Source organism: Marmota monax, unplaced genomic scaffold (assembly GCF_021218885.2).
Source record: "Marmota monax isolate L192 unplaced genomic scaffold, Marmota_monax_Labrador192_F-V1.1 WCK01_AAM20220418_F8-fsc00029, whole genome shotgun sequence".
NCBI classification, from domain to species: domain Eukaryota; kingdom Metazoa; phylum Chordata; class Mammalia; order Rodentia; family Sciuridae; genus Marmota; species Marmota monax.
In genome coordinates this window covers 12,100,119-12,119,726 of record NW_026693024.1, presented here as the reverse complement: position 1 = coordinate 12,119,726, position 19,608 = coordinate 12,100,119, and the positions used below count along the sequence as shown (strand labels likewise).

The 19,608-nt window shown below is 45.2% G+C and overlaps 1 protein-coding gene across 2 annotated transcripts in view; it reads right to left on the bottom strand.

Moving 5' to 3' along the window:
- The window catches only part of Tmem170b (transmembrane protein 170B), a 60,713-nt gene continuing 41,105 nt past the window's right edge, over window positions 1-19,608 (bottom strand). Inside the window, exons 3-5 of one of the 2 annotated variants that reach the window (XM_046453479.2) lie at window positions 6,622-6,788; window positions 6,050-6,226; window positions 1-5,947 (exon numbers count right to left, since the gene is read on the bottom strand). In XM_046453479.2, coding sequence (XP_046309435.1) covers window positions 5,840-5,947; window positions 6,050-6,226; window positions 6,622-6,788 — 452 coding nt within the window. In that variant the 3' untranslated portion in view covers window positions 1-5,839. Of the gene's footprint in view, window positions 6,227-6,621; window positions 6,789-19,608 lie in introns of both variants that reach the window. The other variant, XM_046453480.2, reaches the window with a different exon arrangement.

Sequence of the window (19,608 nt, the reverse complement as noted above, 5' to 3'; positions counted from 1 at the left end):
TGCAACACAAGCTCACTGACTGAGTGGCATCTAAAGAAATCACAGAGTATTGCTCTGGTGGAGACAACATGCTACCAATGACTGTAATAGAGGCCTTTTCCTCTGACCCAAGAGCCTCATGGCTTCTTCCAGCTTTTATGAAACAGTGACAGACTAACTTATTAGCTTGCATATATGATAAAATCAAGACTCAGGCCCAACACCAATGTAACACAACAGTGAAAATTGAGTAAAAGGCTGGGTGTGGTGGTGCCCTCCTGTAATCCCAGCTGCTCATGAGGCTGAGGCAGGAGGATGGAGAGTTCAAAGCCAGCCTCAGCAACTTAGTGAAGCACTAGGCAACTCAGCAGGACCCTGTCCCTAAATAGAATATAAAAAGGGCTACAGATGTGACTCAATGGGTAAGTGCCTGGGTTTAATCTGGAAAGAGAGAGAGAGAGAGAGAGAGAGAGAGAGAGAGAGAGAGAGAAGAATAAAAATAGTAAAAGTCACCTGATCTGAAAAAAAAATAAGTACATGTATACACACTCTCACATTTTGCTTACTTGACATAAATTCTTAAATGTATTCAGAGTAAAATCTGCCTTTAAATAAGATTGTATAAATCAATATGATTTTACAAACATTATACATTGAGTGTACATGCATTTACAGAAAGCAGAGTATGAGGATTTGCTATAAGCCTGCCTATTATACATATTTCGTGTGGTAACTGCCTGAGTTCATTTCATGTTCAAATAGATTTCCAATTACCTACAATTTCTATAAATCCTACAATCCACAGGCTCAAGGTGGAAGACTTGGATCTCAGGCAAAAAATGAATGCGACTTAGCACTGATCATTTGTTGAACCATAATTTGTCATCTATGTAATTATGCCCCAGTGGAATTTTGCTGGGGACTAGACATTATATTTCTGATGCCCAGATAGATACCTGGGAAGTTAAGAAATCAACAGCCAGGTCAAAGTCATCAAAGGCCAAATTTACCATATGACCTAAAACTGGTATAAAATTCTCTTACCAAGCCTCCTGATAAAATCCAGGTTCTCCATAGCAATCCTGTGATGTCCATATATTTCTATTGGGCTCCCCTTTATTTTCCCACACTCCCTTCCCACATTGCCCCAAACCAGATGTGACACCATCATCCAAGACACCTCTATGAATGACTCTTTAGAGTGTTCCTGTGAAATTTCATCCAGGCAGAGAAATCATTTATTTTTCTTTGTGCATCTTGTCCCCCGTCTTTCCAGGGTCTCACTAGTAATTTTAACACATATCGTCAGCCTGACTAATGTTATAGGTTCTGTTGGCACCCTGTCTATACCTGGGATTCTCTTCTTAGGGGTGTTTCTTTCTGGCCATAGTAACCAGGAGCAGACCACACTAGAAACGGCAGAGAATTAGTATCTCCAGGAGTAACTGACCATCAATAGCAGACAAATGCTCCAGCTTCCCTGTCCTGGGTCTGGGGTAATCTGGGATAACACTGCCTCGTCCCCAGCAGGAAGGAGCTCCATTCCCCACAGGGGTGACACCTTTGTGGCACATGGCTGATTGTCTTCCCTTCCTCACCTGCTTTTCTTGCTCCCCTCTTGGCTTCAGAGATAATCCTTCTGATTGGATTCCTCATCCCAGGGTGCATCTCGGAGGGAATCCAAACAAAAACAACCATTAACATGAAGTTCTATGTAAACGTGCTGTGAACCCTAGTGGACACAAGCTGTCCACATCCATTGCCAAGGCTATTGTGTGTTTCCACAGAAATCTGTGTTTATCACCAGCAGGGCCAGCTATATATTTTGTGGGGCCCAGTGCAAAATGAAAATTGTTTAAAAACAGGGGAAGAAATTAGCATTAAGACATTGTTATGTAAACTGTTTTCCTTTCTTCTATAGTCACTCAACTTGCCAGAATGTTTTTAACTTGTCATTTTAATGTTATTCTAAATAAAAAGAAAAAAAATAGAATTTTTAACTGTTGGTGTGAATTTTACCATTTATCTTTATGCTGTGCAAAGTCTTTTTTAAAATGCAAATATAAGGTATTTTATTTGTACACGGAATCACTGAAATTACTTGGTCCATAATTCCAGTTTTGTAGCTTATTTATGCATGTGTAGTTTCATTCTTTTCAGAAGAGTGGAAATATTGCCCCAAACTAACTCAATTCTTTTCATTTCACCCCTGATACTCACACATCCTACCAGCAGTCTGGACCTTTGGCTCAGTGATGAGGAAGGAAAGAGGAAATAGGTAAAGGATTGCAGTTGCCCTCTCTTTTGCTCTTAGTGTAAGTCTTCATTTCCAGAGTTCACCTGATTGATGTTGGGGAAGCAGAAAGGGCATGATGGTGTCCCTGGTCATTGGTGTTTCTTAGAATACCATGGACTTCCTTCTTCATTCAAATTCTGGTTCAAATGGAAGGAGTTCCTCCTTTTCCCTGCCTCACCTCACTTGATGTAGGTTTTTTTTCTTTCTTTTTTTTTTAGTACTGGGGACTGAACCCAGAGGCGCTCTGCCACTGAGCCATACCCCCAGACGTTTTTGTTTTATTTTGAGACAAGATCTCACTAAGTTACCCAAGTTGGCCTTCAACTTGTACTCCTCCTGCCTTAGCGCCCCACATTGCTGGGATCACAAGCTTGCACCCCCACACCTGTACTGTACATACACTTTCCTCGTATTTGCTTTGAGTAGATTTCTGGGCTCAAGGGGCATCACAAATACTAAACATGAATGTCAGAAAAGATCAGTGGACACGCTTCTTGCATGTAACTACCCAGCTCACACATGTGTCCTGTTGTTCCGTTGGAGTTCAATTATAAGCCATAAGTTCAAAGATGATAACTGTGAAGGATTTCAAGGTAGCCACTGCGGAGTGTCAAACTGGTGGGGAGCACTTCTGAGCACGGGGCCTTGCTTAGGTCACACTGAGGACGCTGCTTGGACCACGGAGAGGGCAGTTCAGGCGAACACCATGCAGTGGGACTCACAGTTCTGCACTCAAACCAGGGCAGGTCACTTAACTCTTCAGTTATCAGAATCCCTGTCTGATGAATGTCTTTACACGACAATTACAAAAGTATTAGTTCTAAATAAAAAAGGAATCCTTCTACCAGGGTGGGAGGGGAGAACTTTAAAGTTCTTGATGATGTTCAAGCAGGTCTTACTTGAGATGGAGAACCAATTTAAAGGACACACCTGCCCCTTTCTTCTGGGTTCCCCTGTTCACACTGGTATCCTTTAGAAAAATGAAAAGGGGAAAAAAAAATTCTGACAGCTTCAGAACATGACAGCCATTAGTTTTTCTGCACTGGAGATGGAGCATAATTCCTTTTACATAAATTCCACAATTATTTTTCTCCTAAGTGCCACTGGCTTTGCAGACATCTCAGTGAATAATTTTTCAGCCTGAAAGCAGGCGATGCCTTTCCTCCGTGGGGGACAGCTCTCTGTCTTTTCCCCTCAGGCCCACTTTGGCTTGCTGTGGCCACTGCAGACGCCACCTGTGACACCGGCTGGTTTCACCCATGTGCCCTGTGCCCGTCTCTGCCTCTGTTTTGAACGTTGCTGAAATGTCTGCTGGTCTTCCGTACCAGGCCTTCGGAAGAACACTCGGCCTTTGCCAGTGTGTGTGTGTGTGTGTGTGTGTGTGTGAAAGAGAGAAAGAGAGAGAGAGAGAGAGAGAGAGAGAGAGAGAGAGACTTCCTAGAAACCAGGGCTGTTTTCTCTTGCCAGGCGCCACAGCGGGCCTTCCTGTGCAGGAGGTCATTTCAATAAGGACTCCAAGAGCTCAGTAAGTGGAGAAAAGAAGGTCATTCCCAGACAGGATGTTGGGAAGACGCCCTGAATGAACCTTGCTGGGCAAGAGACGCCAAGGGGACCAAGAATGCGGGCCAGTCCCCCAGGAAGTTATTCATGTGCCTGTGCTGTATGATAAACAGGCAACCCAAAGCTTTTCCAAACAACTAGAATCACAATGCTCCGAATTCCAGAAACTCCTCAAACAATGACTGGACATTCCTTGTCCCTCATTTGCTTATTTGTGCACCAAAGATTTTCAAAGAAACCAGAAGCGAGGGTTCAGACTTGGGCTTCAGCACAGGAATAGTGTGCGGGGAAGTCGCCAGGCCATGCCCTCCCTCCGTGGCGGACAGCTACCTGCCCCGCCACACCCTTGTGCCAGGGCCTGCTCCAGCCGTGTGCCTACCCCCAACCCCCAGCCACGCAGGCTGATGGCCAGCATGCTCCAGCTTGAGGCCTGGTGGACGGGTCAGACACAGGGAGAAGCTTGGTGATCCACGTCACCCAGAGATGTAAGTGGGTCAGGTTAGAAAGTCCTTCCTGAATGAACAGAAAGACCATCTGGGAAACTAGAGATTTCCTGGACAGCCACCTGACCTGAAGGGCAGATCAAGATGTTTTGAGGCACAGATAGTTTCACCAAGTTTTTTGTTTGTTTTTTGTGGTGCCGGCGATTGAACTCAGGGCCTTGTGCATTCAAGGCAACCACTCTACCACCTGAGCTGTATCCCCAGCAGTTTTTAATTGTAACATTTTTGTACATACATACACACATACACACAGTATATGTATGATTATTCTATAATCATATAATGTATCTAATTATAAAATCATTCTTAATATTATTTCACAAGTAAATATAAATACAAATATCTATAGACTATCATTCTGCGAGATGATGGATGTGTATATATATGTGTATATATACATACACATAAATGTATGATATTATATATAAATGTTAGGATATATATATGTATTATTTATGTATACATGTAGGTGTGTGTGTGTGTATATATATATACATACATCTCCTAACATTTGTTTACTGGTAACACCCATTCTTAAGAATAGAAACTCTCTCTTGGGCCTGTAATCCCAGTGATTCAGGAGGCTGAAGGCAGGAAAATCACAAGTTCACAGTCAGCCTCCGCAATTTAGCAAGGCCCTGAGTAATTTATCAAGACCCTGTCTCAAAATAAAATATAAAAGGGGCTAAGGATGGGGCTCAATGGTTAAGCACCCCCAAGTTCAATGCCCAATACCAAAAAAAAAAAAAGAATAGAAACTCTCATTTGTAGTTTTCTCCCTGATGCAGTAAAATAGCAATTGAAAATTTGATTGCAATCCTCCCTCAGCAGCCTCAACTGGGAGCTGGATCCTCTGTTCCTGCTGGGCTTTTTTCCATGGCACTTTAAACATCTAATGTACCTTGCAATTTATCTATTGTTCAATGTTTACAATCCAGCCCCCTCATCTCCCTCTCTCCCTTATAATGTAAATTTAGAAGGTAACCATGTTTCATTACTATTTCCTTATATAATCCAGAACACAGGTGACTAGTACATACTAGATACTCAAAATTATTTTGAAAGAATAAACACATCTGCCTTCATTTCCAAAATTCAAGAACACCACATGGCAGGGTGGTGGGGCTTCAGTGGTAGAGAGGTCCTGAGTTTGATCCCCAGCATCACATTAAAAAAACAAAAATTACCAGATATTTACAGGACACCAACTTCTGGTGAGTATGGACCTAAATTGAAGATTGAGTTGGGATTGACAGGGTACTTTCTGGAAGATAGATGGCTCAAATTCAGACACATAACTAAATTGTGAAAGAAGAAGTCTCCAGGGGTATTGAACAAATAGAAGACTGTCACAGGACAGACAGGAGACCTTGGACCACCAGGGACAAAACAGGCAAGAGCCCCTGTACACACCAGGGCGTCTCCACCCTGAGACATCTCTGGGGCCAGACTTCACATGGCAGACAGAGAGCTCTCCAGAATCTTCCCGTGCTCTTGCTTCTCAGGGTTCCGTGCATTTTGCTGTCCATCTCCTCAGGGGCAGGAATTCACACCACATCAAACCTCCTGACGATGCTGGCCTCACGGCTAACAAGAGAGAGGCTCTAGACTTGGACCAAGGAAGGATGGAGGAGAAAGAGGTTAAGGTCAAAACCATGCAGGAAAGCCTGGAGAGAGAGAGAGAGAGTCAGGGCAGAGCTGCATAGGTCACCTCTGTTTCAGGAAGGCAAGTGGCCAGTGAGAATCCTTGGGTTCTCTGAATAAGATGGACTTTTGGATGCAGATCTCCATATGTCACAAAGACACGTGCACACGTGAGGATCACTGTTGTCATTGTGGCCAGGGGTGGGACGTGCCACCGTTTGTATTTATCCTTAGGAAATGTATCCTGTCAAGAATGAGAACCACTCCTCATTAAATCAAAACTCCACACCCTCACCAGCTGCAACAAAAGAACTCAATACAAACCAATTTATAATCAGAGATAGCCTGAAATTAAACCTGGAATAGAATTTGAGGAGGAAGGTCATTTCTGATTTTCAAAGCCAAACCCAGAATGAAGAAGCCCTACTTCCCGTTGGGGGCACTAAGCAGAAGCAGGTAGATGACAAGAGTTTAAAATTTAAACCATTTTGCTTGTGATGGGTGCTGATCACAGCATGTGAACCTGGCACACAGGTGAAGAGGTACTGGGCTGGAATCTGGAGCTAAGGACTTCTGTTTGGCAAAGTTAGCAGGCCAACCCAAAGGCCTTCCTAATAGACATAACAACCTAATTATTACTTTAATCAGAAGGCTGAGGGGTCTTAAAGGGCAGCTTCTTGCCCTTAATTTTTGCATCCAACTGGCTCCAAGTACAGCTGACCCATTCTTCACGAAGTTCAGTCCGCTGTCTTGGTTACAAGAGGGCAGGTGGCCAACTGGATCTTCTATGGCACCAGCTCTGTTCCCTGTAAACAAGATGTACTCTAATTAAAGAGGGTGGGTGGAGGAGCCTGCAAAGGGTACAGACTGGGTTGACTCAAAGGTTAACTACCCATTGACATGGAGTCTAAAAGGAGAACTCGACCTTTCCCCAGCCCAGTTTTCATTAGGTGCTTGATCTGCAAGGAACAGAGATACCACGTCAGCTAACACTCAGGGCAAGCCATTGGCCTTGACTGGGTTCATTGAATCTTAGCAAGCTTGCCAAAAAAATCCAAAGGAGTTAGATGAGAGTATGTGCTTTACAAAAAGAGACTTGAATGTAAAATTAATGTACCAGATCCCACTTTAAAAAACAATCACCACATAGCTGCTATTCTGCAGTCTTCCTGCTCAAAAGGTTAGCATGGCTCATTTCCAAGAACCATCTACCCTCCCACCTTGACCCAACTACACTGCATTAAGCCCAGGGCAGCTCTTGAGAAAAAAATGCCAATTTAAGTAACATGGTTAGTATTTGTGACTTTGTGTGTGTGTGTAATCTTAGTAAGAAACAAGTTTTTTTTTTTTTATGACGATTTTGTTTTACAAATTGCCTTACTTAGGCTACCTTGCAAAAACTTGAGAGTAGTGGCCTCCCCTGTCTCTGCTGCTCGGTGGTTTCCCTCAACAATGGATTTTGCAGATTGGTTTCACCCAGCTCTACCCAGAGCTTGCTTTCCTGGGAGGCTCAGGTTTTCTTTGCAGATTGTTCCCCGGAGGCCTCTGCTGCTTCCCTGGTCCTGATAGCGTCAAATTCTATTTTCGGCCTCTGCACATGATAACCCTTTTGTTCTCCTGGAGCCCTGGTGCTGACACAGCATCTTTCTGTGTATTTATCTCTGCAGGAATGTGGCTCCAAAGGAAGAAAAGCCAGCCACAGTGCTGTTCCTGGCAGCCCTGTGGGCTGTTTCTGTCTATACCAAGCGTCGGCCCCCAGGGAGAACGGTGCAGCCCCAGGCCTCCCAGAAATCAAGCCGACCCCCGTCAGGCACCTGAGTCAGGCTCACAGGGAGCTCGAGACAGATACAGTTTTTCCTTTGTTTTCAAACAAATGGTGCCCATCAGTGCCCAGACTTGAGTGAGGAAACAAAACACGAGTGTAGCCATCCTGTTTTCTTCCTTTCCCAGGGTTCCCAGGGCTCCCCTTGAGCCCCAGCCTTGAAGCAGCCAGGCCAAGGGTAGGAGGTGACCCTTGAGTCCTGACCCTGGACTGGAGGACCCTAAAGGAGACCTGGGTTTGGCTGTTGTCCTTCTGCCCTAGGGTGCCCTGGAGGTGGTGGTTCCGTGCATAGCTTTGATACAGAAGTCCTGTCTGTGGCTTTCCAGTGGAGAGTTCTTTGTAGTCTGATACATTCCAAGCCCCTCACATAAAGTTCATGCATTGCTTCATAGGATGTTCCAAATGGAAAGTTCTAGAACGGACCCAAATCCATTGCTGTAGGCTCAGAAGCAGAATGGAGTTTTAAACCATTCTATTCTCCCACAGAGTCTTTTACCTACATGTGATAAAACTTTTAAAGCAAGGCAAAGTTTAGGGAGTGTAAAGAAGCCAGGGCTTCCTGCCTCTAACCATGACAGAAGTCAAGTGAAGCACCCACAGCACAGCTCCTGAGCCATCTGTCCTCTCCACTCCCCATGTTCCCTCCTGCTCCGCCTTGTCTACTGACTTATATCATCGTAGGGTTACCACTTTTTCCAGGGGACTAAATTTCTCACCTCAAATAAAAACTGTCATGGCTACCCTTGTGAGAAAGCAGTGGTGTTACCCACCCTTACCACTGGGTGGCGTCCTGGAGCTGAGACTTGGACTCATGATTGACAGCTGCACCACAACCTGTCCAACCCCGCAAAAGAGGCTGGGCCTGGCTTCAACTTAGGAGGGCAACTTCTTGGTTTTGCTGTTATTTCTCTACTCTATATGCTGCCATCTTGATCAGTTACAGGTGCTTTGGCCCCGCTCTCCAGGACAGGATCCTCATCCAAATGTCTCTCCACCAACTCCCTGGATGGAGCAGCCAAGACTTTACAAATTTAAGGCCTGGCCACTACTAACAGCCCCAATAGCACCGTGGACAAGCAGACACTCATGGGGACCTGGAGGCTTCTTATGCCTCAGTCTCAGGGAGGCCATCAGGAAATGATTTCAGATTGTTAAAAATGATTTCAGAAGCAAAACCAGATCTCCCATCATCATTTTCTCTTCTGATAAAAGAACTTCTGCGTCTGAGATCCCTCTGTAGAAAGGCCTAGTCTTTGCATGTGACTTTAGAGCAAAGAGACCCCAAGAAGCAGTTCTGTGCGTCATTTCTAAACGGCAGGACTAGCTTCAGGGCCCTGGTCACCTGGTACCAGAAGGGAGGTCACTAGTTACATGGCTGCTGCTGACAGAACTCAACGCGGGTGTCCTCGGAGTTGCTCGATGTTTCAGGGAGCTGAGACGGTGCAGGATGCAATCCAGCCAGCACTGCCTGCCACAGCGGTCCAGGTTAGGGGAATTCAGGGAACCTGTATCTTAGGCCTGTACCATGCAAGAATTTGTGGCCATCACTAAAGTCATTGCAATGATAAAGATACACCACAAATATCTCTAAGAAAGGATAGAACGTTTAATAATAATAATAATAACAACAACATGTAATTACAGACCCAATAAAGTTCTATGGCAGCACAAAGATGGAAGAGTTGACTTTTGTTGTGAGGGGGGCATAGAACAACGGTGGGCAGTGGGTTTCTTTACCTCATGATTATCTACTGAGGAAGGGATTCTTGCTGAACAAACCAAGTGAAAAGTCCTTTAGGGTGGCCCTGGCCCAGGCTACTGGCCCAGATCCTCTCTTGGAGTCTAAAGTAATATAAGAGGAATTTCCTCCATGAGTTTCAGGGTTTGATTAAGGATTTTGAACTACATAGGAGGAACAAGTCCTAGGCAGGACTGACGTCCTCAATGTCAAACAACAAGTCAGTGTGTCCACCGGAAATGCGCCTACTGGAACCAATGGATACCAGTGGGCTGGGAGCTGCCCACCAAGTCCCCACTTCCAGGGGTGCAGCTTTGGGTTCCTTGAGAACCAGCCATCGATGGGGAGGGGGGAGTGGAGTTGTGCTTAGTGATATTACCACTACTTTAGGGCCTGGTTCTTCATAGCTTTTGTTTTTTAAGACAAACACTGACTTCATTCGAATGGGTATGTCTTGTTTTATCTTAAGTAATAAGGATTCCAAAATCACTGTTAATTTTAAATTAACATAAAGGTTTCAAAAGGAGAACATGGAACCTCCTCGTATCTATTAGGGTGATCATGATTTAAAAAAAAAAAACAGTAGCAAGTGTTGATAAGGATATGGAGGTATTGGAACCTTTGTACTCTGCTGGTCGGAATGTGAAGTAGTCCCACTGCTATAGAAAGCAGTCTAGAAGTTTCTTTAAAAAACAAAAACAATTACTATATGATCCAACAATTCCATCTCTGGGCATATAGCTCCAAGGATTGGGAGGGGGACTTACAGAGAGACCGGTACACCTGGGTTCAAAGCAGAGTTATCAGAAGAAAGAAGGGAGGGAGGGAGAGGGAAGAGAATGGGGAGTTTGGAAGAGATGAGGTCTAGACTCACCACTGACTTGTTACTCACAGAAGCCACAGATGAGTCAGTAACAGGAAAAACTAATAATAATACAAGAGCATACGCAGAGGAAAGGGATCCTAGACCTGGAGAGGAGGGGCGAGAGGAGGGGGACATGAGGACACAGTCAACAGGGTGAGTTCAAGAGCAGGAGAAAAATGAAGGCAGAGAAGTGCCAACAAAATTTGCAAAACAGGAAGCTTCTAGAAGGGGATGCTAAGGAGGGGCAGGAGGATGAGGATCAGGATCCAGAGGCGGTGTTTTGGACTCATTACCAGATGGCCAAGGAGGCAGGAATCAGGATGAGAGAGGAGGAGAACTTTGTGAATGTGGGCTGCGGGGAACTGTCCTTCTAGAAGTTCCGACTTCTGGGAAGGAGAATGGGGATGTGGTGGCAGCTCAAAGGAAGGATGGTGTGTGGACTTCTTTTCCAGGGTAGAAGTTTACAGAGGTGCCACACCATCCAGGAGAGATCCGCTACTCAGACGGCCCCACTTACCGTGGCTCGGCTTGGTTTTTGAAATTCAGGATGGTGTGAAAGCATCACGCACTCAGCAGAAACTGTGCTGTAGGTTCAAATTGGGTTCTTTCCCTTGGCAAGCAAGGTGCCGTCTGATCCTGTCTCTGGGAAACGGCTGGCCCTCCGCAGTGCACGCTGGGGCTCAGCCAGGGTGTTCTGTGGGTCAGATGTACCAAGTGCATTTCCACCTTATGATATTTTCCATTTGCAGTGGGTGTAACTCCTTTACAAGGTGAGGGGCATCCATACAAGCAAGACAGCACGCAAAGGATGAGACAAGGTCCATGGAAATTGCAAAGGACTCAAGGTCAAAGTCAGAGACAAAGCGGGCATTGGCCTCTAAGAGGAAGTGGAAAACACCGCTCCTTGGAGGCAGGAGAGGCAACTCTGAGTCTTGCAGGAGTGAAAAGGGTTTGGGAGCCACTTTCAGGTTAAACAGGAAAGACATTACTATAGACAGGAGACCTGGACTTCAGAACTCTTGAAATAACAGCCTGCAGTCCTGGGGGCCTTCAACAGCACAGCCTTGAGAATCTGGGGGAGCCATCTTGTGAACTCAACAAGACTTTCTGGGAAGTGGACTTTGTGTCCATTCCAAGAATTATCCCAAGCAGCAAAGTTGGGCCACTGGATTGTCCCCTGCAGAGATGGCCACAGGCTCCCCATCTCTTCTTAGTGATCTGACAGACCTCCCCTGTCCAGCATTCAACCCTACTGCCCTGCCCCCATCCAGCCACGGGGTCATGACCCTGGCATGGCTGGAGGCAGCCTGATGGAAAGGAAGAGCAGGAAATTCCCTACAGGGCGGGGATAATTGAGGATGTGCTGAAAATCGGTTGCTGCTTCAATTGCTTACTTCACCATTAAGAGATCTGCCCTGAAACCAAGATGGAAGAAGTGGTAACCAGGTGCGTGATGGGGTGATAGGCTAGCTTCACGGTAGTAGTCATTTCACACTGTGTCTGTGCGTTGAAATTGTAGGTTGAACACCTTAAACGTATATAATTTCTATTTGCCAATCATACCTCAGTAATAATCGGGGCGGAAGGTAATCAAAAGGGGGAGAGTAACACAGTAAGGGAGGTTGGCTGACCCAGTCGGCGGTGGATTTCCTCCACACTACGCTTATTCCTAAAAATTCAACCCCTGTCAGCTAAGCCAGGGAATGGGAGCCGTGGACGATCCTTGGAACAGGTCATTTTGGAAAACAGAAAAAACACACTGGTGCACTATGAATTTCCAGCTACAAGACCCGGGGTATTTGGGATTTTAGGGTGGAAATGAAAAAAAAAATTGAGATGAAGCCTACGAAAACGAGGAGGTACAAAGAAACCCAAGCAACCAGACCCTGCCCTCTCCAGGACGTCACTTGCGGTTGACTCGGTTTGGGGGACAATAGACTATGTTGAGAAAGGATCTACCGTCAGGGAATGTTGCAGAACACAGAATAGAATCAGCTCTGGGTTTTTTCTGGCAGAGCACTCTGCCCAGGTGGGATGGAATAAAGTTAGAGTTCTAGAAGGTGAGAGGAGAGCTAAGAGGGAAAGAGAGATGGGAATAGGGGGGAAAGAGGAAGGAAAGGAGGGGGGAAGGAGGAAGGAATGGGAGGGAGCTGTGGGGGACTATTTGGGGAATCCAGAAATGGCTCCCCAGACACGTTCCAACTGGTGGGGACTTGGTTACCCAAGAGCAAGTCCCCATAACATCAGTTCAGAGAGACCAGTGGGGGGCACCGAGGCCCCCAAAACGTACAACACGGGCTTGGGTTATCCTAACCTCTGACCTGCTCCCCCTCCTGCCTCTCTTCCAAATATTAGTCACAACATTCTTTTGACCATTTTTCCTTTTAAAGGAGATGCTACTCTTACGGAAAGGTCAACCAGCTAAAAATGTGTTGCTCGGATTTTCCATGGGCTTTTCTGCCTGAATTCTTTGCTTCCAGTCTTGCCCGGAAGAAATGAGGGAAGCATTTTTCCACCTGCAGGGATTCATTTTCCAGACAGCAGTGCCAATGTTTGTCTTCTTTGCCTTACCCCCTTTGGTCTTATCAGTGACTTTCAGAAGACCCAAAAGAGTGATTTTATTTTTAAAGGAAGAGTCAAGCATTTCTTTGAGATTTGAAGTTAAAGAGTCCAAGTTCTTTTTTAGTAACTCCCCTTATGATAGCAAGGCCAAGCACTGTGGCATGTGTGTTATTGGAATGACTCTCCCTTGGGCAGGATCCCCCAGGCTCAGTAGAGCACCCGACTGCCCACAGATAGGCCTGGAGGATCTCCACCGTACCTGCAGGGTCCTTTGAGGGGTGTCCCAAAACGGTGCCTGGAATTTCTACTTGGCAAATCACTAAGCTGGGTTAAGACATGGAAGATTCCTACTCAGTGTTGTCTTCCAGGAATATCCCTTCCTCTATCAGGCAAAAAATACCCAAGATAAAGAAATTTAACAAGAGGAAAGGTGCGTGTGTTTTGGCTCATGGTTTCAGGGGATTCAGTCCATGGGTACTTGGTCCAGTTGCCTTGGGACCTGTGGCAGCATAGACATCATGGCAGGGTGCCCACTGTGGAGAAGGCCACTCACCTCTAGGCATCCCTGAAGCAGAGAGAGAGACAGGAAAGGGTAAGAGCTACCCTTCAAGGACATGCCCCGCCCCCAAAGACCTAACGTCCTCCCACCAGGCTCCACCCCTTACAGGTTCTACCACCTCCCAGTAGTGCCACAGGCCCGAGACCAGGCTTTAACACATGGACCTTTGAAAGACATTCCAGGTCCAAACTATCGCACAGCTCAGAGTTTACATGCTCAAGAGAATGGTTCTGTCTTCTAGATTCTCAAAGCAACTGACCCCTGCTGCCCTTTCAGTACTTATTTATTTATTTGCATGCCTATCTTTCCATGGCGCATCCTTCTTCCTGTTGGATTCTTAAGTACCTCCAGGCCTTGATCAGTCTTATTATCTCTGTTAAAATCAACATTAGAACCTAAAGTGTACTATTAAAGAAAAAAATTATCATAACATTTGCTAAAATGGCCAGGAAAGCTATATGAGTCTACTCAGTGGGGCTACTGATCAGAGGAAGAGAGAGAGAGTTCAACCAGAGAAGTTGCAAAGTAAGTGAGATTTGTGGCCAAGGTGCAGAGTGAGCAAGGGACACTGAATGGGAAATGAGGAAGAGGAGCCTTCAAGAGAGAGCAGGGGATTCTCACTGAACCGACAGCAGGGCCCTTGGCTAGTGCCAAAGACCCTGTCTCTAAATAAAATATAAAATAGGGCTGGGGATGTGGCTCAGTGGTCGAGTGCCCCTGAGTTCAATCCCTGATACCCCGCCCCCCACCAAAAAAAAAAAAAAAAGATTAGCTCATTTATTCTTGTCAGGTCAAAACTTAAAAAGAAGAAACAGGAGATGAAAGAAGAAAAATGAGAAAAGATGGGAAGAGAAAGGAGAGAGGAGAATGTCACAGAGGTCAAGGCAGAGAGGAGCAGGTATTGCTGAAGGCTCCAACCCTCTCAGGAGACGGGGTTGGACGAGATTTCTCCACGTGTCAGAAGGAAACCACTGGGCACGGTTGGTGGGAATGTAAGTTGCCACATCTATTATGGACAACAGAATGGAGGCCCCTCAGAAAGCTACAAGTAGAAGTACCACATGATCCAGCTCTCCCACAACTGTTGGAGAGACCATGTTGACTGCAGCACGAGTCATTCATAATAGACAGACATGGGAACAACCTAAGTACCCACCGGTGGAGGAATGGATGAAGAAAATGTGGAAATGTTCACCACTGTTTTATCAGCTTTTCCATCACTGTGACCAAAAGACCTGACAGGAACAATTAGAGGAGGAAAAGTTTATTTTGGCTCACAGTTTCAGAGGACTCAATCCATAGAGGGCCAACTCCACCGCTCTGGGCCCGAAGTGAGGCAGACATCATGGTGGAAGGGTGTGGAGGAGGAGAGCAGCTCAGGACACGACAGCAGAAAGCCAAGAGAGCTCCACTCACGAGGGACACATATAAACCCCAGTGATCTACCTCCTCCAGTCACTTGCTTTCCTACAGGTACCACCCAGTCAGTCCGTATCAGTGGTTTAATTCACTAATTAGGGTAAGGCTCTCATAATCTAATCATTCCACCTCTGAAAATTCTTGCATCATCTAACACATGGGCTTTTGGGGAACAGCTCATATCAAAACCATAGCAACAATGGAATAGTATCCAGCCTTAAACAAAGGAGGATATCCATCTGACATTTACGACGACATGGAGGACATCACGTGAGTGAAACAAGGCACAGAAATTCAAGTGCCACATGCTCTCACCTATATGCAGAATCTGAAAAAGAACAGGGAGAAGCAGAGTATGGTCCCCAGGGGTCGGCGACGGAGGCAAGGGGGTCTTGCTGAGATATTGGTCAAAGGCTACAAAAGTCCTCTTTTATAGGAAGAATATACAACATAGTGACTTTAGTTAGTAACAATGTATACTTGAAGAGAAAGCAGAAAAATTATTCTTGCTACAAATACACATGAAGTAATGCATCATGCTGTACACCATAAATATGTATCATTTTTATTTGTCATTTTTGAAAAAGTTAATTCAAAAAGAAAAAAAAATCTGCACTGCAGAGCACCCCTGACTCCCCAGAAGTCACCTTTCAGACAATGTCTACATCAGGACACTCATCAGAATCCTGAGGTCTTGAAGATCTGTCCTCACAGGAGTTTTTATTGTAAAAATAATCTGCTGGTTGTCTTCAGCAATTTGCAAATGAGCTACTTAGCTTAAATCTTGCAGAGGCCAAGAGAGGGAGCTCTCATTTGCTCTCACTTCATAACTATTAGGTGGCACAGGGAGACATGGTAACTAAGTTTTGCTCGCCACAGGGAACCCAGGAATCTACCTCAAGACTCCCACATTTATAGAAGGCAGTCATTCAAATAAACCCTGTGCTAGAATCAATGAGCTTACTTAAATTTTTTTTAACTATAAATACCAACAGGAACTATATTATAAATGTGGGTGTACATATATATTTAATATTTTATTTGAAATAATTTAAAGTTATTGTATGTAGTTACATGCTAACATGATACAAAGAGCTCTCGTATACTCTTTTACAAAGATAAACACAATTTTAACATCAGGCCATGTCTGCTTTATACTTCTCTGTAGCTGCATGAACGGATAGATAGATATTTGCATTCTCCTAAACCATTGGAAAGTGGGTCACATACATGACTCTCCTTTATTGCTGAATACACCAATGTTTGCCTGAGGATAAGGCTTCTCAAATTCAGGAAATTTAATGTTGATACAACACGATAATCTAATCTACGATTCATAAAATATGGCCACAGTATATCCCAATAGTGCAGCTTTAGCTATTTTATGTCTTTAATAAAACAAAGAAAAATATTTCACTCATTGCAGAGATGATCATGAGAACTTTCCCACCAATTTAATATCAAGAACAAATTATTTGCTCCCTAAATTATTTATTGATTTAGATTTTTTTTTTAGTTTAGTTAGCTTATTGCTTTAGCTCTGGAAGCCTCGAAGTACATATTTATAAATCCAGGAAGACATTCGGATAGTCCCACTCTCATCAGGTGGACGTGGAAGATCCAAGATCTTGCAGTAAATGCAGTTCATCAGGAGGGAAGTTCAAGTTTAAAGGCCTTAGCAGGCATGGGGCTTCTGAGGCGTGCAAGACATAAAGAGTGGGGGAGAAATGCTCTTGGGAGAAGTCTCACTGTCACTTTAGACCAGGAAGCCCTGTGGACAGGCATAGGAGCCAGCAGCTTCTCCACCAACACCCTGGCTCATGGCTCTTGCTTTGGGACAGGTCGGTCCTCTCCATGAGTGCATCCAGTGTGCACGATGTCACTTTTGTGCGTTGATACCACCTATTTACCCTCAGCCACGCTCCCTCTTACCTCCCCCTGTTCTGTGGCACTGGAAGCTACAAAGCGACTTTTTGTTTGGGCCTATAGGTAAAAATGGACCATGAGGAGTCTATCAGCCAATGAGCTCTTCCTTCCTCCTGACTTCATCCTCTGAAACTTGATCCCAATGATTAATCAACCCATCAACATTCCCTCTTTTTCTCTCACTGTCCCCACCTTCCTTCCTGGTCCCTTGGCCTCTTTCCCCTTGACTCAAGTCTCTCCCAGGTGACACACACCAGAGGCACCATCACACAAGGAGAGAGTGAGACCATGTCCTTTGTCCAGAGACAGAGAAGGTCAAATCCACAAGAGAGAAGGTAGGACAGAAACCAGAGATGGAGGGACATCAGTACGATTTAGGTTTGTAGTGATCACTTGCTAATCGTCTTGCAGTTTAAAATAAACTCTCCCTTCACGTCAGTTTATTTTTACTTCTTTTGCAACACCTTGGGCCCCAGGTAATGTTCAGATAAGAGACATTGCAGAGAATTCCCATCAAGCCTTCCCTCTCCCAATTAACTAACTTGAAAAAGAAGAGAGTAGCTACAAAGGGAAGTTTTGTTTGGAGGCTCTAGGCAAAAATTGACAGTTTGGGGTCAATTGGTTTCACCTCCATCCGACCCACTTTTTTGCACCAACAGATAATTGGACAGATTGGGTTTCAGGAAGTCAATACTCCTGGAGCCAGCCCAGGTGGCAGCTTGTGTCCCTGACAGCAGCTAACCCTACTGTGAATGAAGAAAGGAGAGATAAGGCCCCAGTAGCCACCAAATCAAGGGCAACTTCAGTTCCAAAGAACTACTTGAAGAGCGCCATTTTCTCTATCCTGTGCCATCAGGGCAGAGGGCACTCAGGGGGTCTGGAAAAGACCAGCTGACGACCAGGTAGCTCATCTTTCTGGGATGTGGCACTGTTTACAGAGCAGGCTAGAGCTCTCAGCAGCAGTAAGTACATTTGTAGCCCTATTTAAAATAATTCCAGGATCACAGTTTTTCCCAGTTTTGTCTTGGTCAAGCCTCCCAGCAACCTGCTGAGGCTTTGAAACCATTTCCTACTTGAGCAAATTGAGCTTCAAGGAGAATGAAGTTCTCAAGATCATTCAGCCAGGGCAGGGGTCAGGAGGCTGAGGCAGGAGGATGGAGAGTTCAAAGTCAGCCTTAGCAACAGAGAGGTGCTAAGCAACTCAGTGAGACCCTGCCTCTAAATAAAATACAAAAAAAAAAAAATGACTGGGGACATGGCTCAGTGGTAGAGTGACCCAGAGTTCAATCCCTGGTACCCCCACCCCACACAAAAAAAAATAGGTCAGCCAGCCAGTAAGTGGGTTAAGGATTCTGACTGGGAAGTTTTGGGGCCTTCTCTTGAATACCTAGAACACAGACACTGAAATGAAAAAGTCCATGTGTTGAAACTTAATCCCCAAATTCACATATTAGTGATCTCTGTGCTTTGGGAAGAAATTAGGGATGGATGAGGTCATGAGGGTGAGACCTTGTGGTAGCGTTAGTGGCTTTCTGAGAAAAGGACCTGAGCTGGCACACTTGCTCTGTCTCACCATGTGACACCCTCTGCTACATCAAGATGCCGCAGGAAAGCCCTCACCAGATGCCAGTTCTGAATTATCAGGTTTCAATAAACTTCTATTCTTTCTAAGGGACTTGGTCTCAGCGATTTTATTATAGTAACAGGAAATGGACTAAGACCCTACCCAATCCCTCACCTTCCCTTTAATTTGTGATAGAGGTATACTTTTCTTTCTCAAAAAGTTTCCATGGTTTTCTTCTGCCTAGTTCCCTAAGCTCTTACATCTGGTCCCTGTTTACCTTTACATCCTACCTTCAACAATTGCTCGCATCAGCATCTCTTATCTATAACTCGCTTTGCCCATGTTGAACCCCATACATGGGTTTCTGTGGCTCTGTCACCTGAAGAAGACAGCCATGTGCTCTTCCTCTTCAACGGGGTCCCCTGCTTGTATAAACTCATCTTCCAAAGCCTGTCCTGCGGCCAAGTCATCTGGGAAGCCATCTCTGATGTTCCAGCCCCCAGGGACTTGCCCCTTCATTGAAATGTCCTCACATCTAATCTGAACCCCTTATTTGACATTTGCCAGATGCAACCTTGGGTGTTAGGAGGGTCCCCTATCCACAGACTACCAGGTTTGGACATAAATAAAGAGTGCCAGCCACAGGGCTTGGATCCAGGAAGTCTCAGAAGGACACGCAAGTTAGGAAATTCCAGGCCTAGATTGGCCAATCAAGGAAGGTACCAGAGTCCAGAGTCCAGGCAGGATGCTGACCCAGGAGGGCTATCAGGGAGTGGCACTGGGCCAGAGAGATTGGAAACCAAAACCCTGCTTCAGGTTTAGTGTGGCAGCCCAGAGATTTTTGGGATGGGGACAGCAGTGGCACTTTGAGAATATGATTGCAAATGCTTTCCAGAGAACCCCAGAATGAGTTAGGAAGATTTTCCTTATTGCTATTGACATTTTTCAGAGAATTCACGAAATTAAACAAAGCCAAATAGAGTCTTAACTCAGAGTGCCAAACTCTGAAGTGTTTAATATGCCATGTGTGAATTGTGACTAAGACAGGAATACAGAGGCCAGCGTCACCAAACTTTTTTGGACAGGGGATTCTTTTTCTCAAGAGCCTTTCTCTCTCTAGTGTTCTTTGGAATATACTTTAAAAAATGTTATTTGCATTTAGTCTGACCCA